At 52.1% G+C, this 27,217-nt stretch overlaps 2 protein-coding genes across 2 annotated transcripts in view; both read left to right on the top strand.

The window, feature by feature from the left end:
* Positions 1 to 7,641: 7,641 nt before the first annotated feature.
* Positions 7,642 to 20,072, top strand: ALAS1 (5'-aminolevulinate synthase 1). The gene is made up of 11 exons (XM_040408480.1): positions 7,642 to 7,787; positions 8,988 to 9,197; positions 13,284 to 13,478; positions 13,742 to 13,870; positions 14,328 to 14,550; positions 16,107 to 16,291; positions 16,571 to 16,750; positions 18,351 to 18,515; positions 18,744 to 19,012; positions 19,269 to 19,435; positions 19,803 to 20,072. The coding sequence occupies exons 2-11, from the start codon at positions 8,999 to 9,001 to the stop codon at positions 19,861 to 19,863; spliced, it is 1,773 nt and encodes a 590-aa protein (XP_040264414.1). The 5' UTR covers positions 7,642 to 7,787; positions 8,988 to 8,998; the 3' UTR covers positions 19,864 to 20,072.
* A 6,342-nt stretch (positions 20,073 to 26,414) lies between these two features.
* The window catches only part of BRK1 (BRICK1 subunit of SCAR/WAVE actin nucleating complex), a 14,698-nt gene continuing 13,895 nt past the window's right edge, over positions 26,415 to 27,217 (top strand). The window contains exon 1 of the mRNA XM_040408482.1: positions 26,415 to 26,581. Coding sequence (XP_040264416.1) covers positions 26,464 to 26,581 — 118 coding nt within the window. The 5' untranslated portion in view covers positions 26,415 to 26,463. The remainder of the gene's footprint in view (positions 26,582 to 27,217) is intronic.

Genomic DNA, 27,217 nt, shown 5'->3' with positions numbered 1-27,217 from the left:
CTTTCGGTCCCATCTCCCCCTGCCTGCTGGGAGTCCTCCCAGGACCAGTCTATGAGGTCCGCGACCTCTGGTACTTCTGGTTCCTGTTGGGGGAGAGGACCGACGGTCTCTTCTCCCATGAATACACCCTGCCGCTGGGGAGCAAGGACGGTACCTTCAGCTCCCTGGGACTCACTTGGCTGCTGGGGAGAGAGACCAACTATCTCTGCTCCCTGCAGGACACACTGCCGCTGGGGAAGGAGGACAGCACCTTCAGCTCCCTGGGGCTCACTTGGCTGCTGTGGAGAGGGACCAACTGTCTCCTCTCCTAAGGGTACACACTGCCGCTGGAGAGAGAGACCGGTTGTCTCTGCTCCCAATACAATACTCGGCTGTTGGGGAGGCAGGACGGCACCTTCAGCTCCCTGTAACTCACACTGCCTCTGGGGAGCAAGGACGGCACCTTCAGCTCCTGGGAACTTGCTCGGCCGCTGGGGTATCTCCCTCCTGTCTACCGTTGCCATGGCCTGCAGGTACTCTCTGATCCTCCACTTCACCATCTGTACGAGGTTTTCCGTGGGGTTGGGTCCCAAGAGAGACTGCACCCCATTAACCTCTCTATCAAACTCCTCCTGAGTGTAGCAGGGCTCCATGCTTGCTCTGCTGATTTTGGTTCCTTTGTAGATAGGGGCGCTGTACGGGTACTAGCGTTGCCCTCGATTTGTAATCCAGGAACTGGTGTTGCCTTGGAGCGGTCCTTCTGGGCCGTGAGAATGATCCCGTTGCTTGCCACCAATTGTAACGGACCGTTCAGCACACAGCTCCGTTCAGACGATATTCCCCCTTTCCGATTGACAGGCAGCTACTGCAAGCACCAGTCTGCCGAACTGCAAACTACACGAACACTGGAAACCGCTGAACAGGAAAAGCATACAATCGGCTTACACTCCTGGCAATCAGCATTCAATCCAATTCCCCCAATAACGAGACGGCACTTCGTTTTGAGGTCAAGCAGAACTGACTGTCCTGGGGCATACAGCCTCTTTTATTTACAGCAGCAAATCGGACACAATGGGACAATAGAAACACACCCAGCATATTCCTCCCCTCTGTATAGGAGATAATTGAGTCAATTTCTGTATCTACACAACTATCTCCTAATCGGAAAAGTTACACTTCTTATAAATTGTTACAACTTTGTGAGTTTACATTGTACATACATATAACTTATATCAATTTAACCAGTATAACTTGGGGACAAACCTATCCAAAATTCACTTGAATAGGTTCAGGGGTTTAAAAGTTAGTAAAAGTATCTTAAAGGGCCGTAATCCAGGGGCAGGAGGCAGGTAAACAGCCCCCTCCAAAACACCGTGGCGAAGTGGTTTTCGCCACAGAATGCTTTACAACCGTCTGCCATAGACTGCAATGTTAACTCCTTAACGACCTCCCGCCACCTTTCCAGCTCCCCAATCTACGACGAGGCCTTTTAGCGTCGCTGCAGGAGCAGGTCACCCTTCGGACCCAGAAGAGTAGACAGCGGAGCGGGCGTGATGACAATGACAAACATTTGTAATGCACTCTCCTGACAGGGACCCAAATGCAGGAATAATTGTGTCAGGGCGCCTCTTTCTCAGCAGGACTAGCGCTCCATTGAGTCTGGTGTCAGTCTATAAATTTAACGATCAAATAAAAGTAAAAATGTATCCGGTGACACAGCAGTGCGCCAGATGGCAAGCGAAAAATGTTATTGTCATGAATGCAGACATTCCTGACTGATGACCCTGCGCCCTCCTCCTGCACCCCATCTGTACAAACCCCCACAGCTGACCCTGCACCCTCTTCCTGCGCCCCATCTGTATAACCCCCCCACAGCTGACCCTGCACCGTCTTCCTGTGCCCCATCTGTAGACCCCCCACAGCTGACCCTGCACCCTCTTCCTGTGCCCCATCTGTATAACCCCCCCACAGCTGACCCTGTGCCCTCTTCCTGCACCCCATCTGTTGACTCCCCCACAGCTGACCCTGCACCCTCTTCCTGTGCCCCATCTGTATAACCCCCCCCACAGCTGACCCTATGCCCTCTTCCTGCACCCCATCTGTTGACTCCCCCACAGCTGACCCTGCACCCTCTTCCTGTGCCCCATCTGTATAACCCCCCCACAGCTGACCCTATGCCCTCTTCCTGCACCCCATCTGTTGACTCCCCCACAGCTGACCCTGCACCCTCTTCCTGTGCCCCATCTGTATAACCCCCCCACAGCTGACCCTGTGCCCTCTTCCTGCACCCCATCTGTAGACCCCCCCACATCTGACCCTGCGCCCTCTTCCTGTGCCCCATCTGTAGACCCCCCACAGCTGACCCTGCGCCCTCTTCCTGTGCCCCATCTGTAGACCCCCCCCACATCTGACCCTGCGCCCTCTTCCTGTGCCCCATCTGTAGACCCCCCCACAGCTGACCCTGCACCCTCTTCCTGTGCCCCATCTGTAGACCCCCCCACAGCTGACCCTGTGCCCCATCTGTACAACCCCCCTCACTTCTGATCCTGTGCCCCATCTGTAGACCCCCCCCACAGCTGACCCTGGGCCCTCTTCCTGTGCCCCATCTGTATAACCCCCCCCACAGCTGACCCTTTGCCCTCTTCCTGCACCCCATCTGTAGACTCCCCCACAGCTGACCCTGCGCCCTCTTCCTGTGCCCCATCTGTAAACTCCCCCACAGCTGACCCTGCGCCCTCTTCCTGTGCCCCATCTGTAGACCCCCCCCACATCTGACCCTGCGCCCTCTTCCTGTGCCCCATCTGTAGACCCCCCCACATCTGACCCTGCGCCCTCTTCCTGTGCCCCATCTGTAGACTCCCCCACAGCTGACCCTGCGCCCTCTTCCTGTGCCCTATCTGTAGACCCCCCCCACAGCTGACCCTGCACCCTCTTCCTGTGCCCCATCTGTAGACCCCCCCACAGCTGACCCTGCACCGTCTTCCTGTGCCCCATCTGTAGACCTCCCCACAGCTGACCCTGCACAGTCTTCCTGTGCCCCATCTGTAGACCCCCACAGCTGACCCTGCGCCCTCTTCCTGTGCCTTATCTGTAGACCCCCCCCACAGCTGACCCTGCACCCTCTTCCTGTGCCCCATCTGTAGACCCCCCCACATCTGACCCTGCGCCCTCTTCCTGTGCCCCATCTGTAGACCCCCCCCCACATCTGACCCTGCGCCCTCTTCCTGTGCCCCATCTGTAGACTCCCCCACAGCTGACCCTGCACCCTCTTCCTGTGCCCCATCTGTAGACCCCCCCACAGCTGACCCTGCACAGTGTTCCTGTGCCCCATCTGTAGACCCCCACAGCTGACCCTGCGCACTCTTCCTGTGCCTTATCTGTAGACCCCCCCCCCCCACAGCTGACCCTGCACCCTCTTCCTGTGCCCCATCTGTAGACCCCCCCACAGCTGACCCTGCACCGTCTTCCTGTGCCCCATCTGTAGACCCCCCACAGCTGACCCTGCACCCTCTTCCTGTGCCCCATCTGTAGACCCCCCACAGCTGACCCTGCACCGTCTTCCTGTGCCCCATCTGTAGACCCCCCCACAGCTGACCCTGCACCGTCTTCCTGTGCCCCATCTGTAGACCCCCCCCCCACAGCTGACCCTGCACCGTCTTCCTGTGCCCCATCTGTAGACCCCCACAGCTGACCCTGCACCCTCTTCCTGTGCCCCATCTGTAGACCCCCCCACAGCTGACCCTGCACCGTCTTCCTGTGCCCCATCTGTAGACCCCCCACAGCTGACCCTGCACCGTCTTCCTGTGCCCCATCTGTAGACCCCCCCCACAGCTGACCCTGCACCCTCTTCCTGTGCCCTATCTGTAGACCCCCCCCACATCTGACCCTGCGCCCTCTTCCTGTGCCCCATCTGTAGACCCCCCCACAGCTGATCCTGCGCCCTCTTCCTGCACCCCATCTGTAGACTCCCCCACAGCTGACCCTGCGCCCTCTTCCTGTGCCCCATCTGTAGACCCCCCCCACATCTGACCCTGCGCCCTCTTCCTGTGCCCCATCTGTAGACCCCCCCCACATCTGACCCTGCGCCCTCTTCCTGTGCCCCATCTGTAGACTCCCCCACAGCTGACCCTGCGCCTTCTTCCTGTGCCCTATCTGTAGACCCCCCCCACAGCTGACCCTGCACCGTCTTCCTGTGCCCCATCTGTAGACCTCCCCACAGCTGACCCTGCACAGTCTTCCTGTGCCCCATCTGTAGACCCCCACAGCTGACCCTGCGCACTCTTCCTGTGCCTTATCTGTAGACCCCCCCCACAGCTGACCCTGCACCCTCTTCCTGTGCCCCATCTGTAGACCCCCCCACAGCTGACCCTGCACCGTCTTCCTGTGCCCCATCTGTAGACCCCCCACAGCTGACCCTGCACCCTCTTCCTGTGCCCCATCTGTAGACCCCCCACAGCTGACCCTGCACCGTCTTCCTGTGCCCCATCTGTAGACCCCCCCACAGCTGACCCTGCACCGTCTTTCTGTGCCCCATCTGTAGACCCCCCCACAGCTGACCCTGCACCATCTTCCTGTGCCCCATCTGTAGACCCCCACAGCTGACCCTCTTCCTGTGCCCCATCTGTAGACCCCCCCACAGCTGACCCTGCACCGTCTTCCTGTGCCCCATCTGTAGACCCCCCACAGCTGACCCTGCACCGTCTTCCTGTGCCCCATCTGTAGACCCCCCCCACAGCTGACCCTGCACCCTCTTCCTGTGCCCTATCTGTAGACCCCCCCCCACATCTGACCCTGCGCCCTCTTCCTGTGCCCCATCTGTAGACCCCCCCCACAGCTGATCCTGCGCCCTCTTCCTGCACCCCATCTGTAGACTCCCCCACAGCTGACCCTGCGCCCTCTTCCTGTGCCCCATCTGTAGACCCCCCCCACATCTGACCCTGCGCCCTCTTCCTGTGCCCCATCTGTAGACCCCCCCACATCTGACCCTGCGCCCTCTTCCTGTGCCCCATCTGTAGACTCCCCCACAGCTGACCCTGCGCCCTCTTCCTGTGCCCTATCTGTAGACCCCCCCCACAGCTGACCCTGCACCCTCTTCCTGTGCCCCATCTGTAGACCCCCCCACAGCTGACCCTGCACCGTCTTCCTGTGCCCCATCTGTAGACCTCCCCACAGCTGACCCTGCACAGTCTTCCTGTGCCCCATCTGTAGACCCCCACAGCTGACCCTGCGCCCTCTTCCTGTGCCTTATCTGTAGACCCCCCCCACAGCTGACCCTGCACCCTCTTCCTGTGCCCCATCTGTAGACCCCCCACAGCTGACCCTGCACCCTCTTCCTGTGCCCCATCTGTAGACCCCCCACAGCTGACCCTGCACCGTCTTCCTGTGCCCCATCTGTAGACCCCCCACAGCTGACCCTGCACAGTCTTCCTGTGCCCCATCTGTAGACCCCCCCACAGCTGACCCTGCACCGTCTTCCTGTGCCCCATCTGTAGACCCCCACAGCTGACCCTGCACCCTCTTCCTGTGCCCCATCTGTAGACCCCCCCACAGCTGACCCTGCACCGTCTTCCTGTGCCCCATCTGTAGACCCCCCCCACAGCTGACCCTGCACCCTCTTCCTGTGCCCTATCTGTAGACCCCCCCCACATCTGACCCTGCACCCTCTTCCTGTGCCCCATCTGTAGACCCCCCCACAGCTGATCCTGCACCCTCTTAAAGGGCTTCTGTCACCCCACTAAAGTGATTTTTTTTTTTGGGGCTAGTTAAATTAGTTATATAGCGATATATGAAAATATAATTGTGTTACTTACATTGATCCAGCAGTTTATTCAAAAAACGAAGTTTTATCATATGCAAATTCGGTCTCTACCAGCAAGTAGGGCGTCTACTTGCTGGTAGCTGCTGCAGAAATCCGCCCCCTCCTCTTGTTGATTGACAGGGCCAGCCGCGATCTCCTCCTCCGGCCAGCCCTGTCGGCATTTCAAAAATCGCGCGCCTGTGTTGATTCGGCGCAGGCGCTCTGAGATGAGGAGGCTCGTCTCCTCAGAACTACCTCAGTGCGCCTGCGCCGATGACATCACCGAAATAGAAGACGTCATCAGCGCAGGAGCACTGAGGGAGTTCTGAGGAGACGAGCCTCCTCATCTCAGAGCGCCTGCGCCGAATCAACACAGGCGCGCGATTTTTGAAATGCCGACAGGGCTGGCTGGAGGAGGAGATCCCGGCTGGCCCTGTCAATCAACAAGAGGAGGGGGCGGATTTCTGCAGCAGCTACCAGCAAGTAGCCGCCCTACTTGCTGGTAGAGACCGAATTTGCATATGATAAAACTTCGTTTTTTTAATAAACTGCTGGATCAATGTAAGTAACACAATTATATTTTCATATATCGCTATATAACTAATTTAACTAGCCCCAAAAAAAAAAATCACTTTAGTGGGGTGACAGGAGCCCTTTAAAGACTTGGAAAACATTACATACAACTCTTACATCCAGTGACGTCTCCTCTGATGTTCTCTTTCCTCATCTTCTCCATTCAGACCAGACCGCCATGACGATTTCTTTCAGCATCTCTTGTATCTGCAGTTTGACAAACATCTTAGGTTCCTACTTTTCCATCATCCTCCCCATCCTGCCCCCCCAATACTGTACTGCAGAAACAGATAATACTAGCACTACACAGATAGTACCGCCTTCAGTAATTACTGGCACTCCGTGCCCTAAAGTATAACTGTGCCCAGCAGATAGTGTCCCTAACACTTATAGTGCCCCCCCAAGTGGACACTGTGCCGGGGTGCGCCTCACTGTAACAGTCCTCCCAAAAGTATCTGCCAGAGAGCACTTAGTGCCCCCTCTAGTAATAATGCCCCCAGTGTGCCCATACCAGTAGTGGTAATTCCCCCTATAATGTGTGCCGTTTTAGTGGCCCCAGTAGAACGAATGCCCCCATAGTCGCCCCCCTATAATGTGTGCCAGTACAAAAATGCCCCTTTCAGCTCCCCCAATGGCCCCATAGCGCCTCCTCCCGTTACTAGTTGACCCCCTTCCCCATGGCGGCCCAACAGCTGCCAAATAAAAATACTAAGCTGAAATACTCCCCTCCATAGGATGCAGGCCGCAGACCTGTCCCCGGCTCAGGAGGCGCGATGACGTCACTGCGCCGTGTGCCCCGCCGCGGCATTCAGCTGTTTCGCTGTCCAGAGGACGGTCATGCAGTTAAATATGCAGAAATAGGGCACTTCTACACAATGGACGCTCTCAGTGCCCATGACCCTGCCGCTGACCCCCCACTTGTCCTTACCTGGCGCCCCCTGGGGGCAATCGCCTCACCTTGCCACATTGGCAGAAGATTTGTCACATTTTTTTGGGGGGGGGGCTAATCCACAGCAGGTATCTTTTGCCATGTCTGGACCCTGTCACTGAAAACAAAACGTTGTTTTTTTTTTTCCAGATAAAATATGTTCTGAAGCCCAAGCCCTGGGAGCAGAACCGTCGCCGTCCTCGCGCAGGTGTCGCCCTTTAAGAAGTGGGCGTGAACAGAATAAGGACTTCGGAGCGCAGGATGACGTCAGCGGCGTTTATTGGTGGAATACAGTAGTGCTCTGATTGGCTGCTGGGAACGCCAGTCATCTGTAGACTGTAATTGGATTGGTCAGTGAGGCAGGTGGGACGTGAGCGCTCCCCAATATCAGGGGTGGGCAGCCGGAAAAGCCTTCATTACCAGGTGACATTGCTCCGCTTCACCAGGGAGTGAACGGAGACCTCGGACCGCACCGACCGCTGCCTGCTCCGCACCCCGGCCCCGAACACTGTGAGTCTGCCGTCTACACCACCGGGCTCAGCCGCCTGTGGAGCTCCCGCCGCCGCTGTGTGCTGGGACTTGTGGTTCCACAGGTAGCTGACCTCTGGACTGGCCCAGGAGGGGGGCCACAGGTTTCAGTTATAGTAATGATACATTGTAGGTTTATTACCATTCTGTTTAATTGTCATTTAGTTTTAGTTTTTTTATTTATTTATTTTTTTAATTTCCCATTTTTTGTTTCCTTTTTTTCGTTCTATTTCTAAATAATAATAAAAATGTATTAATAATTTTTATTTATTATTATTATTTAGAAATAGATGAAAAAAAGGAAACGAAATGGGAAATAAAAAAATGACTAATATTTATTAATAATAATCTTATTTCACTTTTTTTTTTTTTCATTTATTTCTATTTTTTTTTAAATATTTTTATTATTTAGAAATAAATGGGATGAAAAAATAATACATTTTTTGTTTCCTATCATTTATTTCTAAATAATAATTATTATATAATTTTTTTATTTTTTATTTTTTTTTACACTGTTTGTATTTGTATTTATTTAGGAGAGCCAGCATACTGGTAAGACTACATCCTTCCAGTTTATGGGGACTCAATGGGAGCGCCTTGAGCACAGTATTCTCCCCCCCCCCCTCCTGTTTCTGTAATGGACGGGGGTTATTTGATTATATTCTCCTGTCGCTGTTTGTTATAACCCCGCTGTGACGAGCTGCAGACAGGTGATGGGTGCTGCGGGATTAATAGTGTATACGAGCTGTGGAGTCCTTGAGTTGTCAGAAGATGTAAGGAGAAGGTCCATAGTGTCAAACTGCAATGACTCAACCCAAAATATATGATTATCTTATTTTTACTCTTCATTTTCAACTTCTGACTTAATACAGCTGAGGGTTTGCTACATTTGTATCCAGTGGAGCCAGGACTCCAGACTGATACATTGTAACAAGTGATCAGGATAGAAGTTTTGGTGTATTAGCACATAGATCATTTAGACTGGAAACAACTGTAACAGACCCTGAGCTGTGAGAAGCGTAGGTCAGGCTGGGTTATAATACTGAATGTTTTCTTTCACTGACAGCAAGCAGAGATCTTTAAATGGTAAAAAAGACCTAAGCTCATCTGTATGGTTAGCGCTGGTTAACCTTTGCTTTCTTGGTTTGATGATGTTGTGGGTCTTGTCGTGTTTCCTTGTAGATCCAGCGCCCATGATGGAGGCCATCGTCCGCCGCTGCCCTTTCCTCGCCAGGGTCTCGCAGACCTTCTTGCAGAAAGCTGGGAAGTCTCTGATCTCTTACGCCCAGAACTGCCCTGTGATGATGGCGCCCAGAGCCCTGTCCAGCGCCCAGCTGAGCACCTCCGCCGCGCGCCACCAGGAGACCAAGGAGACGTCCAGCAGCAACCAGAGTAAGATCCGGCAGAGTCCAGTGTGTGTGTGTCCAAGGCATGTTAGGGGAAAGTGAGGGTAGTAGTTATGCAGTGGTTGTTTAGTGTGCTGGACAGTTGGGTAACAACTCCCTAATATATTCTTGTAACTGGATGTAAATGCCCACCTGTGCCCTGAGAAATCCTCATTGGGCTCAGCGACCCTTTACTGCAGCCTCTGAGGACCCTTTACTGCAGCCTCTGAGGACCCTTTACTGCAGCCTCTGAGGACCCTTTACTGCAGCCTCTGAGGACCCTTTACTGCAGCCTCTGAGGACCCTTAAAGGGTTTCTGTTTCAACAGGCTGACATTATAGATGTGAAAATGTCACCTGAAATTAACTCTGCATTTCTTTCAGTGTGCCCCCGGCCCCCGTTTTCGTTTGTAATTTTAACTTTTATTATATGCAAATGAACCTCTAGGAGCGGGGGGGGTTGCACCTGCTCCTAGGAGGTTCCGTTCGCCCACCTCATTTCCACGCCCTTCTGTCTTGATTGACAGGGCCAGGCCAGTGTTGGTTCTCCTGCTGGCCCAGTCTGCCGTGTAAATCTTGCACCTGCGCCGTCCCATTCAGTATTCGGCGCAGTGAGAAAGCCGACTGCCGACTCTCTCGCTGCGCCAAATACGAGACTGCGCAGGTGCAAGATTTACACGACAGACGGGGCCAGCAGGAGAACCAACACTGGCCTGGCCCTGTGTCAATCAAGACAGAAGGGCGTGGAAATGAGGTGGGCGAACGGGACCTCCTAGGAGCAGGTGCAACCCCCCCCCCCCCCCCGCTCCTAGAGGCTCATTTGTATATAATAAAAGTTAAAATTACAAACGAAAACGGGGGCCGGGGGCACACTGAAAGAAATGCAGAGTTAAATTCACATCTATAATGTCAGCCTGTTTAATAGCGAAAATTTGAGTGACAGAAACCCTTTAAGGGGGCCTCCGTCCGTATATCTGTCCGCGGAGCAACACTGGGGTGTGTTGGAGTCTGTCCCAATTATTCAGATCCCCGTCCTTCACCGTGCACCATGTATATGGCCGTGGCCTTGGACTCCTGGAATGTTCTCGCCCTTCACAACCATCCAGCTGAACTGTGACACAGAAGTATATGAGGGTGATAAGCGGCGTCACCAGTGGATTATGGCCGGCCGTCACGAGAAAGGTTACACAGCCACCCGACTTGCAGTATGCCCCCCCCCCCTATTGAGTAACAGTCCTAGTATTACTCCTTTAACTGGCCCCTGATAATCTGGAATAACCCAGTATCCTTCAAAGGAAGGAATAAAACGGAACAGCTGCAGTCACTTTAACGCTGGGTTCACACCAGAGCGCACTGAACGTACGCTCTGTATGCGCGATTACAAGCGAACGCCCATTGTCGCGCGTTCCCGGAAGTCTATGTACGGGAACGCGCGACACTACGCGCTGTAAAACGCTCAGGTGAGAACCATGCCGATAGGGAAGCATTGGCTTCTCCTTGTTGAGTTTGTTTTACAGCGCGTAGGAACGCGCTGTAAAACGCTCGGGTCTGAACCGGCTGTAAGACATTGCCGCTTGTGTTCTCTGCTCCGTTTTTTGTGATTGGGTGAAGCGCAATTCTGTGCTGGACTATCAGACTTTCTGGATTGTCAGATGGTGACTAAAAGAATGTCGGTATGAAGAATTGAATCCAGCGTCTGATAGTCGAGCACTTTGTGTTGCAATCCCTGCGCAGGGTGAGCGGAGTTTGTGCTCCTTGTTATGAGGACAGTGCTGCCTCCTGGACTCGCGCCCGGTGCGCTGTGCCAGGATCGGCAGCTCTTGGCTCCAGATTACTCTGTGATCCCCGGGTGAACTAAGTTCTCAGTCAGTTGATTCTCTCCTTAATCTGAACGCAGTGTCAGCAGCTCGTTGATGGGCTGGGGTCGCTGCACTCTAGTGTATCGGCCCTGTATGATGGGGGGGTCTCTGTGCTCACCTCTAGTATCTCTGCCACAGATGATGGGTGGGGGGTCTCTGTGCTCACCTCTAGTATCTCTGCCACAGATGATGGGTGGGGGGTCTCTGTGCTCACCTCTAGTATCTCTGCCACAGATGATGGGTGGGGGGTCTCTGCTCACCTCTAGTATCTCTGCCACAGATGATGGGTGGGGGGTCTCTGCTCACCTCTAGTATCTCTGCCACAGATGATGGGTGGGGGGTCTCTGTGCTCACTCCTCTAGTATCTCTGCCACAGATGATGGGTGGGGGGTCTCTCTGCTCACCTCTAGTATCTCTGCCACATACACTGCTCAAAAAAATAAAGGGAACACAAAAATAACACATCCTAGATCTGAATTAATTAAATATTCTTCTGAAATACTTTGTTCTTTACATAGTTGAATGTGCTGACAACAAAATCACACAAAAATAAAAAAATGGAAATCAAATTTTTTAACCCATGGAGGTCTGGATTTGGAGTCACACTCAAAATTAAAGTGGAAAAACACACTACAGGCTGATCCAACTTTGATGTAATGTCCTTAAAACAAGTCAAAATGAGGCTCAGTAGTGTGTGTGGCCTCCACGTGCCTGTATGACCTCCCTACAACGCCTGTGCATGCTCCTGATGAGGTGGCGGACGGTCTCTTGAGGGATCTCCTCCCAGACCTGGACTAAAGCATCTGCCAACTCCTGGACAGTCTGTGGTGCAACGTGACGTTGGTGGATAGAGCGAGACATGATGTCCCAGATGTGCTCAATTGGATTCAGGTCTGGGGAACGGGCGGGCCAGTCCATAGCATCAATGCCTTCGTCTTGCAGGAACTGCTGACACACTCCAGCCACATGAGGTCTAGCATTGTCTTGCATTAGGAGGAACCCAGGGCCAACCGCACCAGCATATGGTCTCACAAGGGGTCTGAGGATCTCATCTCGGTACCTAATGGCAGTCAGGCTACCTCTGGCGAGCACATGGAGGGCTGTGCGGCCCTCCAAAGAAATGCCACCCCACACCATTACTGACCCAATGCCAAACCGGTCATGCTGGAGGATGTTGCAGGCAGCAGAACGTTCTCCGCGGCGTCTCCAGACTCTGTCACGTCTGTCACATGTGCTCAGTGTGAACCTGCTTTCATCTGTGAAGAGCACAGGGCGCCAGTGGCGAATTTGCCAATCTTGGTGTTCTCTGGCAAATGCCAAACGTCCTGCACGGTGTTGGGCTGTAAGCACAACCCCCACCTGTGGACGTCGGGCCCTCATATCACCCTCATGGAGTCTGTTTCTGACCGTTTGAGCAGACACATGCACATTTGTGGCCTGCTGGAGGTCATTTTGCAGGGCTCTGGCAGTGCTCCTCCTGTACCTCCTTGCACAAAGGCGGAGGTAGCGGTCCTGCTGCTGGGTTGTTGGCCTCCTCCACGTCTCCTGATGTACTGGCCTGTCTCCTGGTAGCGCCTCCATGCTCTGGACACTACGCTGACAGACACAGCAAACCTTCTTGCCACAGCTCGCATTGATGTGCCATCCTGGATAAGCTGCACTACCTGAGCCACTTGTGTGGGTTGTAGACTCCGTCTCATGCTACCACTAGAGTGAAAGCACCGCCAGCATTCAAAAGTGACCAAAACATCAGCCAGGAAGCATAGGAACTGAGAAGTGGTCTGTGGTCACCACCTGCAGAACCACTCCTTTATTGGGGGTGTCTTGCTAATTGCCTATAATTTCCACCTGTTGTCTATCCCATTTGCACAACAGCATGTGAAATTGATTGTCACTCAGTGTTGCTTCCTAAGTGGACAGTTTGATTTCACAGAAGTGTGATTGACTTGGAGTTACATTGTGTTGTTTAAGTGTTCCCTTTATTTTTTTGAGCAGTGTATGATGGGTGGGGGGTCTCTGTGCTCACACCTCTAGTATCTCTGCCACATATGATGGGTGGGGGGTCTCTGTGCTCACACCTCTAGTATCTCTGCCACATATGATGGGTGGGGGGGGGTCTCTGTGCTCACACCTCTAGTATCTCAGCTCAGATGATGGGTGGGGGGTCTCTGTGCTCACACCTCTAGTATCTCAGCTCAGTTATATACAATGTTAATATTTGTTTCTTTTCTCCAGATCCTGCCCCTCCAGCAGGGCTCGTCCCCTCCCCCGTGTCTCAGGCGCCGGCCGACCACGTTGGAGCCGCCGGCAGCAGCCAGAGCGCCTCTAAATGCCCCTTCCTGGCTGCACAGCTGAGTCAGGAGAACAGCGGCGTCTTCCGCAAGGCCAGCCTCGTCTTACAGGAGGACGTGCACGAGACCCTGAGGACAGGTACGGACCCGGGACTGCGCCAATGTACTCTGCCACTACTTGTCACCCAGCTTTCCCAGAAAGAGATAAGGAACATGGCTGCCACTACTACTCCCATCATGATTCACCAGTGTTGCTTCCATCGCTGTTTTCTTTACTCAGTCGCTCCCTTCTCATAAGGAAGTTCCAACCAGACAGACGGCAATATAGCCATGGGTTCGGCTCTCGCATTCTATTCTTGTCGATGGCTTAGCCTTTATTTGACAAACCTTTCTGTATTTCAGATGTGACTTCGTCGCCTGCAGTGGAGCCGACCGCGTCTAAGCTGAAGCCGCAGAGGAGGATGGGAGTCCTGGAGCAATTCCAGAAGCCGGAGCTGGTGTCTCATCTCCTTCAGGATAACATGCCAAAGTGTAAGTGTCCCAGCTCTGCCCCTCAGAAGGGACTTGGGCTTTGTTTTCTGGACGGAGCCTGCGGTGTATAAAACGGAGGTTTCCATTCTGGTTGTCATGGAGACATCTAGGGTCATATCTGTATGCGTACACGTCATTGCTCTTCCTCCTGTCATGTATGCTAGGCACCCTCTTACACTGGTAAATAACAAATTGTGAAACCAGGATGAAAACCATCATGCTTTACACTGCAGGCTGTATCCAGATAGTTGGAAACCCTTCAGCTGTTAAACCGGTTCAATCTGTATTAACACGACATGTATTTCTATGCTCGGTGAGTCATCTAACCAGCTCCTCGATTATAGAGCCAGGCATGCCGACGGTCGCGGTGGGCGCGGCTACACGGGGAGTACTTACCTTGCGATTAAACATTTATTTCCCCCATGGTGTGTGTAATATACCCCCATTTTTCTTGCAGCCGTGCGCACTTTCCAATACGACAGCTTCTTTGAAAAGAAAATCGAGGACAAGAAGAACGACCACACCTACCGCGTCTTCAAAACCGTCAACCGCCGCGCTCAGGTGTTTCCCATGGCCGACGACTATTCGGACTCTCTGATCAGTAAGAAGACGGTCTCGGTCTGGTGCAGCAACGACTACCTGGGGATGAGCCGCCACCCCAAAGTGGTGGGAGCCGTCATGTGAGTGTCACGCTTATCTGATCCCGGTAAAGCTGGGGGTCGGCCATCTTGGCCCCCACAGTGATCATTACCCAGCTTTCCTAGAATCCTGAGAGGCGAGCCTATATAGAACCTAGATGCCCGAGTATGTTTACTGTTCAGGAGCCCAGAAAAGCCGGCTGACGGCAAAACCTTTCCTAGAAGACCAAAACGGTGACCGGATTGTGTTCTGCAGCCGTGACCTATAACATAGATGTAGGGCGATTATCCGGGGGGGGGCAGGTAACACCCCTGCGTCCTCGTTATATTCACATGGGATAAAGGGGAGATAACGACGTGATTGTGTCCTGACCTGCATCTGCCGGGGCCCCTGGAACTGGGTCGCTCTCGCTGTGTCTTGTAATTGCCTCTCGTCTTTCAGTCCTCGCCCCCGTGGTTGGGTAACGTCCTCTTACACATTGTTTGCCGTCTCCTCCCTGCTCCGAATGTGTGAATTATCTGAGATGAAAGCCGCGGTTATGTGAAGTGTCCGATTTATCTGCAGCTAAAATGGGTCAGAAAACTGCTTAAAGAGCAACTTCCGGGTACATGGTGACCGATGTCTTGGGCTTCACGTCCAGCTCCTATGTCAGGGAGTTGCCATTTAAGCAGTTGCCTAGTATTTTCCATCATGTCAGCCTTAAGGAGCTCCAGGTTTCCTTCTGTGTTGGCGCGTCCCAGAAATCTGCACCCGTCTCCTGCTGATGGGAGGGACACCGGGGGTGGGCTCGTGTCCATACTGACCCCCCTCCCACCAGTCGCCCACATCCTCGCTCCCACCCTCCTGCTTGTAACACATTTTTCCTGTGGATTTGCTGCTCCCGTCTTCGGCCTCCTCCGAGCGGATTAGACCCCGACCTCCTGATCCGGGGATAAGACCAGATTTACTCTAAATGGCCCTTTGTGGCAAGATGGAGGAGGGGGCTCCGCTGCGGGGTCCCTCATTCCTTACTATTGCCCCGTGCACCGCCTTCTGCGGTGACTATAGCATCTACCCCAGCTGGTTAGTCGGCCTCTTCAGCCGCTCATTGAGTTGGGTGACGACCAATATGGCTGCCGTTACAGCGGCTGTCACCCAGCTTTGCCAGGCTGGCGGTTCTCCCTGGTACGGATGAGAGGCTGGGGGTCTCGCTGCCTTTCAGGACTCTTGGAATGGTGCCAATAAAAATGTGTTCTTCAACCTGCAGCCGTCAGGGCATGCTGGGAGTTGTAGTCTCACAGCAACTGGGAAGCGATGGGTTAGAGGCGCTGATGTGCAGTGTTCAGGACTCCTGGAGAGGCGGCCATGTTGGTTGTCAGCACAAAATGAGTAAAGACTCGTCCCTCTCCAGCTGTTGTGTAACTACCACCCCCGGCATCTGGTAGCCGTCAGTTTGTTTTAGTCATCTATAACATTTTACTAGTAACCTAATGAGGAAGAGGGTGGCAGGTGAAGCCGCCTCGGTGACAACATCCCGCTTATGCAATCATGACATGAAATCCGTCAGATCTCGCCCAACCGCTTGCTCCTCCCCTTAACCTCTCACCTCTTCCTACAGGGAGACCCTGAAACAACATGGGGCCGGTGCGGGCGGCACCCGGAACATCTCGGGGACCAGTAAATTCCATGTGGAACTGGAGGATGAATTGGCCGACCTGCACGGTAAAGACGCCGCTCTGCTGTTCTCCTCCTGTTTTGTGGCGAATGACTCCACGCTCTTTACGCTGGCGAAAATGTTGCCCGGTAAGTGACCGCTATCATTTAACTACTAAAGTGCCAGCTGTGCCAGTGTATTCTCCTGTCCTACAGTCATCCTCTCCCCAACGGTGTCAGAAGGCGGCCATTTTTTGGGTGAAGAGCTGCCATTCTGTAACCTCTGGGCACAATGTTTAATCTCAACCTCAAGTGGTTTCTGAGAACCGCCACATACACGTCGTTCCCACCCCGTGCTGGATCTCGACATGGCCGATGACTGCCGTCCGTCTGTCTAGGATTGTACTGAATGTCTCCCTGATCTTCCAGGCTGTGAGATCTACTCTGACGCTGGGAACCACGCCTCTATGATCCAGGGGATCCGGAACAGCCGTGTGCCGAAATACGTCTTCCGGCACAACGACGCCGCTCATCTCCGGGAGCTGCTGAAGAACTCCGACCCCTCCATCCCGAAGATCGTGGCTTTTGAAACCGTCCACTCCATGGATGGTCAGTATGCGTAAAGGCCGGCAACTTTCTGATGGTTTCTGTTTAATCACTATTTTTAAGACCTCTGCTTGCTGCCAGTTGATCCAGAGGAAGCTTGTGGCGCAGACCCTTCTCTCCGCTGATTGTCTAAACGACTTGCAGGGTAAATGGGTCTGCAGCACAAATCCCTCTCCTGTCCTGATGGTTTGTTACAATGTATCAGTCTGAAGTCCACACTCTGTATACCACAGGGTAGCAAATACTCAGCTGTCAGAGGCATTAGGTCTGGATATATACAAGAATATTCTAATTCAGTGACGGCAAGCAGAGATATTTAAATTAGTGAGTAAAACAGACTGTTTATTGTAATGGGCCAGTCTGATTAAGCTTAATCTACATTAAATTGCCCCCCCTACCTTATTTTGGTGGTTTCCTTGTTACCCCAGACGAGGCGCTCAGTACTAAGACGTGTCCATGTTTACAGCGCCGTTCTGTGCGACTGGCTGCGACCTAAAACCCCAAAAAACGTACAGACCGCCGTACTTCTCAGAGGCGGAGGTCACAATAAGCAGCGACATTTTACTGAGAAAGTTGCATGTAACATCACTCCTGACATTTTCACACCAGATAATTGGCGTAACAGTCCCGCTAAATGCCCCTCGTGGTGCGTATTGCACACGGATTTTCGTGCAGAAGTAGAAGAGTTTTTTTCCAAAACTTCATCTACGCGGTGCGGAGATCGACCTGCGGTGCGGATTTTGAAATCCAATGCATCAATTAGGGGTGAGCGAATTTCATATTTTGAAGTTCGTGTTGTGGTATTTACTGAATTGCGTTACCAGGGACCATGACAGAACGCCTTGAGAGGCTTTCCGTTATTCATTTCGTCATAATAGAAGTCTATGGGCTGCATAATGGATCTGTCCGGTTTCCGTTACACAGGAGAGGACTCCCCTGCATAACGTAAATAGGACAGATCCATTATGCAGGCCATAGACTTCTATTATGACGGAATGAATAACGGAAAGCCTCTAAAGGCGTTCCGTCATGGTCCCTGGTAACGCAATTCAGTAAATGCCACAACACGAACATCAAAATATGAAATTCGCTCATCCCTCGCATCAATGGTTTGATTCTGGTGCAAAAACTGCAAACGGCTAGTTTCACGCTAGCGGCAGTCTGTCCTGCTGGATCCGTGCTGCTGCCGCTAGTGCACTCGTGCCGTTCCAGCCCCATTGACTATAATGGGGGCGGGCCGGAGTTCCGGCGGCCGGAGTAAAACTACGACATGCCGGAGAAGACTGCCACTAGTGTTAAAGTAGCCTTACGTGGAGTGCCGCGTGCAGGTACCGTAATTCTATGTTAAACGTAGGTAGTGCGCCAGTATATTGGGTGTCTGATGTAACCTCAGGAGCTGATGTCACCTGTGACCCCCGCAGGTCGGAGGTTTAACGTGTGCAAATTGTAAAGGAAGTAAATTTACGGGGAAGTCCACTATTGCTGCTTCTGTGTATCCAGCGTCACGCAGGGGTGTTGTCCTTTTGTCGGAGGACATGTCCCTAGAAATTCTTGTTTCCTTCTTCCTTGTCGGCCTTCGTTCTGAGGTGTTCATGTCTTGCAGGCGCGGTCTGCCCCCTGGAGGAGTTGTGTGACATAGCGCACGAATACGGAGCCATCACATTTGTGGATGAAGTTCACGCAGTGGGGCTATACGGTGCCCGGGGGGGCGGTATAGGGGATCGTGATGGCGTCATGAACAAGATGGATATCATCTCTGGCACTCTGGGTAAGTGTTGCCTTTACTGAATAGAATGACAGACCTATGTAAAGGACTGACACATGGGTATTAGGGGTGGGAGTTACATGTATCAGTCTGTAGCCTCTGTTACTGGTTAGACTGGATACATTTGTAGCAAACACTATGAGAATTATTAGGTCTGGAGGGTTTCCATTCACTGACAAGCTGAGCTCTTGAAGAATTAGTAAGTAAATGAGTGCATCTCTGCTTCGACAGGTAAAGCGTTCGGCTGCGTCGGTGGTTACATCGCCAGCACCAGTCATCTGATCGACACGGTCCGCTCCTACGCCGCCGGCTTCATATTCACCACGTCTCTGCCGCCGATGCTGCTGGGAGGAGCCCTGGCGTCGGTCCAGGTGCTGAAGAGTGAAGAGGGGCAGGCTCTGCGGCGTCAGCACCAGCGCAACGTCAAGCTCCTGCGGCAGATGCTGATGGATGCCGGCCTCCCCGTGGTGCACTGCCCCAGCCACATCATCCCCATCAGGGTGAGTACTGCTGACATCACCGGGGACAGGATTCTCCTGCGCCCAGGGTTTCACAACTCCTGGTAGTTTCTGGGAAATCCTAATTATGGGATGACTTATAATCCTATGGAGCGGGGATTTCCCGTATTACTACAAGTCCTTCCGTCTGGCATGCAATGGATTGTCAGCTCCTGTGGGCAGAGCCGCTTTCTCTTGTCTGGTTTATTTGCCTACCCATTAGAGGGTTGTCTAATCTGTCCTTCCTCTTCCTCGCCAGGTTGGAGATGCCGCCAAAAACACGGAGATCTGTGATCAGATGATGAGCAAATACAACATCTACGTTCAAGCGATTAATTACCCCACAGTCCCGCGCAGAGAGGAAATGCTGAGGATCGCGCCCACCCCGCACCACACCCCCCAGATGATGAGCTACTTCCTGGGTACGTGACTAATACTAAAAGCAAGTCTTAAAGGAGCGCTCCACCCGAGCTTGGCAGATGGTTAATGCAGCTGTAAGGTAGTGGAGAGGGTGCAAGTCCTGCCAAACATCCTTGGTTTACAGGTTATGGGTCAGTGTGGGATCCAGGAGAGCTTTGTGCAGCTGCAGGTTTGTGACAGTGTATCTATGTGAACAGGACTAGGTCCATACAGGCTTTTTAGCCTCTGGTTGTAAACCATGTTTCTAGTCACTGACAGCCAATAGACTTGGGGAAGACACAAAGTTGCAAGTCTTAAAAGATTAAAATTTGTACAGAAAACTGGAAATGTCCTTTTACATTCCTGCTGGCTAACATGTCCGCTCGTCCCACAGAGAAGCTGCTGATCACTTGGAAGGAGGTGGGCCTGGAGCTGAAGCCGCACTCCAGCGCTGAATGCAACTTCTGCCGGCAGCCGCTGCACTTCGAGGTGATGAGTGAACGCGAGAAATCCTACTTCTCCGGCCTCAGTAAAGTCGTATCAGCCAGTGCCTAACACGGGCCCCGGGCCTGAGTCTATAGTCACACTACATAGTATATCCAGAGGTCACTGTTCACACTATGAATGTCACATCTGTTATTAAAGTCTATATTTCATATGGTCACATGTCTGCAGTGTCCTCGCTCTACTACCGGACTTCCACGTGCTGCAGCAGTCTCTTGTCTTCATGGGTTCAGTAGGACTGTTCATACTGCGCTTCCAGCTGCATGCATACAATTCTGGAAGAACAGTGTATACTGACATGGCAGGAATAGGTGTGGAATACTGCAGGCACAAATCAGTCTGGATCCATTGCTCCATGTGTTAAGTGTGCCGCTCTGGTGTCTCTGCTGCTGATGTACAGGTTTCCAGCCTCTGCATTAAGTAGAAATGGTTCAAGTCACTGACAACAAGCAGGTCTTTGTATGGTAAAGAATTGAAACTTTCTTTTGAAAGTTGCAGAACATTTTGTAATGTGTTAATAGAATGGTCCAAACAAGCAGCCCGGGGGGTGTTTGCTGGTGGCGCCTCCTGCTGTACAGCGGTGGATACTGTATAATGCTGACAGGCTCAGGAGTGTAACGTCAGAACCAGCAAGGATTTACCAAGGACAGAAGTTGGAAGACTAAGGCCCCTTTCACACGGGCGAGTATTCCGCGCGGATTGAACGCATTGCACCCGCACTGAATACCGACCCATTCATTTCTATGGGGCTGTTCACATGAGCGGTGATTTTCACGCATCACTTGTGCGTTGTGTGAAAATCGCAGCATGTTCTATATTCTGCCTTTTTCACGCAACGCAGGCCCCATAGAAGTGAATGGGGTTGCGTGAAAATCGCAAGCAAGTGCGGATGCGGTGTGAATTTCACGCACGGTTGCTAGGAGACGATCGGGATGGAGACCCAATCATTATTATTTTCCCTTATAACATGGTTATAAGGGAAAATAATAGCATTCTGAATACAGACTGCATAGTACAATAGGGCTGGAGGGGTTAAAATAATTTTTTAGTCGCCTTAATCCACTTGCTACTGCAGCCGGCATCTCCTTCTGTCTTCATCTTAGCTGTGTGCAGCAACAGGACCTGTGGTGACGTCACTCCGGTCATCACATGATCTTTTACCATGGTGATGGGTCATGTGATGGATCATGTGATGACTGGAGTGACGTCAGCACAGGTCCTGTTCAGCAAAGAAGGAGACAGACGAGATGCTGGCAGCGCCAGCAAGTGGATTAAGGGGAGTTAAATTATTTTTATTTATTTTTTAACCCCTCCAGCGCTATTTTACTATGCATTCTGTATTCAGAATGCTATTTTCCCTTATAACCATGTTATAAAGGGAAAATAATACAATCTACAGAACACCGATCCCAAGCCCGAACTTCTGTGAAGAAGTTCGGGTTTGGGTACCAAACATGTGCGATTTTTCTCACGCGAGTGCGAAATGCACTACAATGTTTTGCACTCACGCGGAAAAATCACGGGTGTTCCCGTAACGCACCCACACATTTTCCTGCAACACCCGTGTGAAAGAGGCCTAACCTGACTTGTTTTTATGAGGAGGTGAGTAGTAGCCTGGACAGAGGGGCGGCTGTGGATGTAGTGAGGTGAGTAGTAGCCTGGACAGAGGGGCGGCTGTGGATGTAGTGAGGCGAGTAGAAGCCTGGACAGAGGGGCGGCTGTGGATGTAGTGAGGTGAGTAGTAGTCTGGACAGAGGGGCTGCTGTGGATGTAGTGAGGCGAGTAGAAGCCTGGACAGAGGGGCAGCTGTGGATGTAGTGAGGTGAGTAGTAGTCTGGACAGAGGGGCGGCTGCGGATGTAGTAAGGTGAGTAGTAGCCTGGACAGAGGGGCGGCTGTGGACGTAGTGAGGGGAGTAGTAGCCTGGACAGAGGGGCGGCTGTGGATGTAGTGAGGTGAGTAGTAGTCTGGACAGAGGGGCGGCTGTGGATGTAGTGAGATGAGTAGAAGCCTGGACAGAGGGGCGGCTGTGGATGTAGTGAGATGAGTAGAAGCCTGGACAGAGGGGCGGCTGTGGATGTAGTGAGATGAGTAGTAGCCTGGACAAAGGGGCGGCTGTGGATGTAGTGAGGTGAGTAGTAGCCTGGACAGAGGGGCGGCTGTGGATGTAGTGAGGCGAGTAGAAGCCTGGACAGAGGGGTGGCTGTGGATGTAGTGAGGTAAGAAGAAGCCTGGACAGAGGGGAGGCTGTGGATGTAGTGAGGTGAGTAGAAGCCTGGACAGAGGGGAGGCTGTGGATGTAGTGAGGTGAGTAGAAGCCTGGACAGAGGGGCGGCTGTGGATGTAGTGAGGTGAGTAGAAGCCTGGACAGAGGGACGGCTGTGGATGTAGTGAGGCGAGTAGTAGCCTGGACAGAGGGACGGCTGTGGATGTAGTGAGGCGAGTAGTAGCCTGGACAGAGGGGCGGCTGTGGATGTAGTGAGGCGAGTAGTAGCCTGGACAGAGGGGCGGCTGTGGATGTAGTGAGGCGAGTAGAAGCCTGGATAGAGGGGCTGTGGATGTAGTGATTTGAGTAGTAGCCTGGACAGAGGGCGGCTGTGGATGTAGTGAGGTGAGGAGTAGAAGCCTGGACAGAGGGGCGGCTGTGGATGTAGTGAGGTGAGTTGTAGCCTGGACAGAGGGGCGGCTGAGGATGTAGTGAGGTAAGTAGAAGCCTGGACAGAGGGGCGGCTGTGGATGTAGTGAGGTGAGAAGAAGCCTGGACAGAGGGGCGGCTGTGGATGTAGTGAGATGAGTAGAAGCCTGGACAGAGGGGCGGCTGTGGATGTAGTGAGATGAGTAGTAGCCTGGACAAAGGGGCGGCTGTGGATGTAGTGAGGTGAGTAGTAGCCTGGACAGAGGGGCTGTGGATGCAGTGAGGCGAGTAGAAGCCTGGACAGAGGGGTGGCTGTGGATGTAGTGAGGTAAGAAGAAGCCTGGACAGAGGGGAGGCTGTGGATGTAGTGAGGTGAGTAGAAGCCTGGACAGAGGGGAGGCTGTGGATGTAGTGAGGTGAGTAGAAGCCTGGACAGAGGGGCGGCTGTGGATGTAGTGAGGTGAGTAGAAGCCTGGACAGAGGGACGGCTGTGGATGTAGTGAGGCGAGTAGTAGCCTGGACAGAGGGACGGCTGTGGATGTAGTGAGGCGAGTAGTAGCCTGGACAGAGGGGCGGCTGTGGATGTAGTGAGGCGAGTAGAAGCCTGGATAGAGGGGCTGTGGATGTAGTGATTTGAGTAGTAGCCTGGACAGAGGGCGGCTGTGGATGTAGTGAGGTGAGGAGTAGAAGCCTGGACAGAGGGGCGGCTGTGGATGTAGTGAGGTGAGTTGTAGCCTGGACAGAGGGGCGGCTGAGGATGTAGTGAGGTAAGAAGAAGCCTGGACAGAGGGGCGGCTGTGGATGTAGTGAGGTGAGAAGAAGCCTGGACAGAGGGGCTGGCTGTGGATATAGTGAGGTGAGTAGAAGCCTGGACAGAGGGGCGGCTGTGGATGTAGTGAGGTGAGTAGAAGCCTGGACATAGGGGCGGCTGTGGATGTAGTGTTTCTGGATTTTGCAGAGGCTTTTGATCCTGTCCCTCATAGACATTTAATAGGTAAAGTAAGGTCTATAGGTTTGGAAAGTATATTTTGTAATTGGATTGAAAACTGGATGAAGGACCGTGTCCGGAGAGTTGTGGTCAATGATTCCTGTTCAGAATGGTCCCAGGTTATAAGTGGTGACCCCAAGGTTCAGTGCTGGGCCCTCTATTATTTTATTTATTAATGATATAGAAGATGGGAGTAGTAGTACTGTTTCTATTTTTGCAGATGACACTAAGCTGTGTAGAACTGTACGGTCTATGGAAGATGTCCACAAACTACAAGCTGACTGGGACACTGAGTGATTGGGCATCAACTTGGCAAATGAGGTTCAATGTGGACAAATGTAAAGTTCTGCGTCTTGGTAGTAATAATCTCCGTGCTCCATATGTCCTAGGGGATGTAACACTGGAGAGTCACTTATAGAGAAGGATTTGGGTGTCCTTGTAGATGGTAGATTAAATAACAGCACAATGTCAATCAGCTGCTTCTAAGGCCACCAGGATATTGTCATGCATTATACGAGGCATGGACTCGCGGGCAGGGATGTAATATTACCACTTTACAAAGCGTTGGTGCGGCCTCATGTGGAATATGCAGTCCAGTTCTGGGCACCAGTCCATAGAAAGGAGGCCCTGGAGCTGGAGAGAATACAGAGGAGAGCGACTAAACTGATGAGGGGCCTGGAGGGTCTGAGTTATGAAGAAATATTTGAAGAACTTAATGTATTTAGTCTTGAGAAGAGACGTCTAAGGGGGGACATGATTAACCTGTACAAATATATAAATGGGCCATACAAAGAATACGGTGAAAAACTGTTCCATGTAAAATGCCCTCAGAAGACAAGGGGGCGCTGCCTCCGACTGGAGAGGAAAAAGTTCAGTCTGCAGAAGGGTCAAAGCTTCTTTACTGTAAGAACAGTGAATCTGTGGAATGGACTTCCTCAGAAAAACCCGGGGACAGTGGACGGGTTTAAATTAATTCTTATAAGTAAACAACATTAATGCTGATGGAAATGTGTAGAAATCCGAGCCTCACTTCCTTCTGGGATTCGCGCCCCCACCGATCCCTTGGTTGAACTTGATGGACTTATATTATTATTTTTTTCAACCCTATTAAAGATGTAAGTCCATCTCCTCTGAGCCGTCTTATAGCAGTGTCCATGCTATAATGCTGCCTTCTAGTGTATCCAGAGAACATGCACTGCCACCTGTTGGGGGTTGTAGTCCCTCGGCCTATTGCAGACATACATAGGTCAGCGTTATAAGCCTGCAGTACACCGGTGCCGTCTGCCATGTATGGGATATGGAAAGAAAGCCATTGGTCAAATAATAAGACCCCCCCCCCCCTTCCCTTTGGGTAGTCGAAGACCTCTTCTGTAGAAGGATCTCCCCCAATCCCTACATCACCTCATGGTCAATAATACCGGCTGAGCCAGGAGACACAACGTGCGCCACCGCCAACAATCCCGAAACCTCCCCCCCACCGCGGATACAACAGTTACAGCAAACTGCAGATTACAATGGAAGATCCAACATGGCGGAGAAAAGAACAGCGTCAACAAGAGGACGTTCTGTCCACTTCAATAGACGTTAGCCGATTTATGTGACCAAAGGGCAGCTGTCTCTAAGCCTACCGCGTGATACTACTCAGGGGTGCACCGCCGGTGAGGCCATCGCACCAGGTAGGGACGAGGGGGGCAGCGGACGGGCCATGGTCGCTTCCATTCTGGAAACGCTCATCTCTACATATTCAACTGCATCTCTGTACTCAGGACAACAATACAGTTGAATGCACCGGAGCGATGTCTCCCCGGCCCGCCGTTTCCTCTAATGGATCCTGCAGCCTGTCGGAGGCCGCTGTCGTCATTACTGCGCAGGGCACAGACTAGAAGAAGTCCGCGTCCTGCGCTGCTGCATCGCTGACAGAGAATGGAGGAAAGGATCGGAGATGATGCCGTTCGGCCACAATGGGGTTATTTTGTGACTAGGGAAAGCGCTATGGGGCACACAGTCTACGGGGGCCATGACGGGGGATATGTTGTACTGGGGGCACTAAAAGGGGCCGGTTTTCTGCACTGACACATGTTATAAGGAGGATTTAGCTTACTGGAATGCATTATAAAGGGGGATTCTTTGTACAGGCACACATTATAGGGGGCATTATTACTAATGGGTGCACTGTTACCACAGTTACTCTGGCAGAGAAGTATTATTGTTGGCTGGTCTCTTGGGGTTAGCGGGATTATTTCTGGAGGACACTACGGTTACGGCACTAGAAGTGCTGGGTGCAGTCATTCTATAGGGCGCTGTCTGTGTGGGGGTTATCTGTCTCTGCAGTATAGTATTGGGGGGCACAGTATTAAAGATGGCAAAATGAAGTTAAGAAGTTGGTATGTGGGGGGGGGGGGGGGTTTCAGTTTTCGCCTCAGTCAGCAGAAAGGCTCGGTGCACCCCTTATACTACTGTATCTAAACCTGTCATGTGTGATACTGTCTGTGGTATCTAAGCCTATAACATGATACTGTCTACTGAGTGGTGTATCTCCTATCCTCTGTGATACAGTCTGCTGTATCTAATCCCATGATGTAAAACACTGTATCACAGGACCACTCTCCACAGTGGCTGGGGCGCGGTCCGCGGTAGTTTGGTCGCTCTGATCTTCCGTACACAGCCCCGCCCACACGCTGCTGAAGCTTTGCCAGCCTCTAACATGGCGTGTTCTGCTGCCGCAGACAATCTGCGTATTCCATACATGGGGAAACTCTGCTAGTAAATGGTTGTTGTGCCCATAACTGTGATGGCGCCCAGCAGTGCAGGATGTGGCTCTGCCAGACACGAAAATGGCCGCCAGCGCCTCGGATGTGACGAGGATGGTATTGGCTCCTCCTGCAGGTGGCGCTGTGGCTCATCGGCAGCTCACGGAGGAGAAGGGAAGATGGCCAGCCAGGAGGACCCGGTGCAGAGGGAGATCCACCAGGACTGGGCCAACCGGGAGTACATCGAGGTGATCACCAGCAGCATCAAGAAGATCGCCGACTTCCTCAACTCGTTTGGTCAGTATCGCGACATGACAGGTCGGGGGGAGGGGACAGGTATCACGATATGCTGAACAGGATGTCACCCTATAAACACACATCATATACAGGTTATATATACAGAGAGGACGTCTCTCATATACAGGTCACATATATATATACAGAGAGGACGTCTCTCGTATACAGGTCACATATATATATACAGAGAGGACGTCTCTCGTATACAGGTCACATATATATATACAGAGAGGACGTCTCTCATATACAGGTCATATATATATATACAGAGAGGACGTCTCTCATATACAGGTCACATATATATATATATATATATATATATATACAGAGAGGACGTCTCTCATATACAGGTCACATATATATATATACAGAGAGGACGTCTCTCATATACAGGTCACATATATATATATATACAGAGAGGACGTCTCTCATATACAGGTCACATATATATATATACAGAGAGGACGTCTCTCATATACAGGTCACATATATATATACACAGAGAGGACGTCTCTCATATACAGGTCACATATATATATATATATATATATACAGAGAGGACGTCTCTCATATACAGGTCACATATATATATATATACAGAGAGGACGTCTCTCATATACAGGTCACATATATATA

The sequence above is a fragment of the Bufo bufo genome, chromosome 9 (assembly GCF_905171765.1).
Source record: "Bufo bufo chromosome 9, aBufBuf1.1, whole genome shotgun sequence".
In the NCBI taxonomy this organism is placed as follows: Eukaryota; Metazoa; Chordata; class Amphibia; order Anura; family Bufonidae; genus Bufo; species Bufo bufo.
Note: the sequence above shows the minus strand (reverse complement) of the source record. Positions and strands in the feature narration are given on the sequence as shown.

What these genes read in the sequence shown, in the direction of transcription:
- ALAS1 (XM_040408480.1), top strand. Translation starts at nt 8,999, where the DNA reads ATGATGGAGGCCATCGTCCGCCGCTGCCCTTTCCTCGCCAGGGTCTCG. An exon ending in GACGTCCAGCAGCAACCAGA is followed by an intron (nt 9,198 to 13,283) that starts GTAAGATCCGGC and finishes TCTTTTCTCCAG; the next exon opens with ATCCTGCCCCTCCAGCAGGG. An exon ending in GCCACATCATCCCCATCAGG is followed by an intron (nt 19,013 to 19,268) that starts GTGAGTACTGCT and finishes CTTCCTCGCCAG; the next exon opens with GTTGGAGATGCCGCCAAAAA.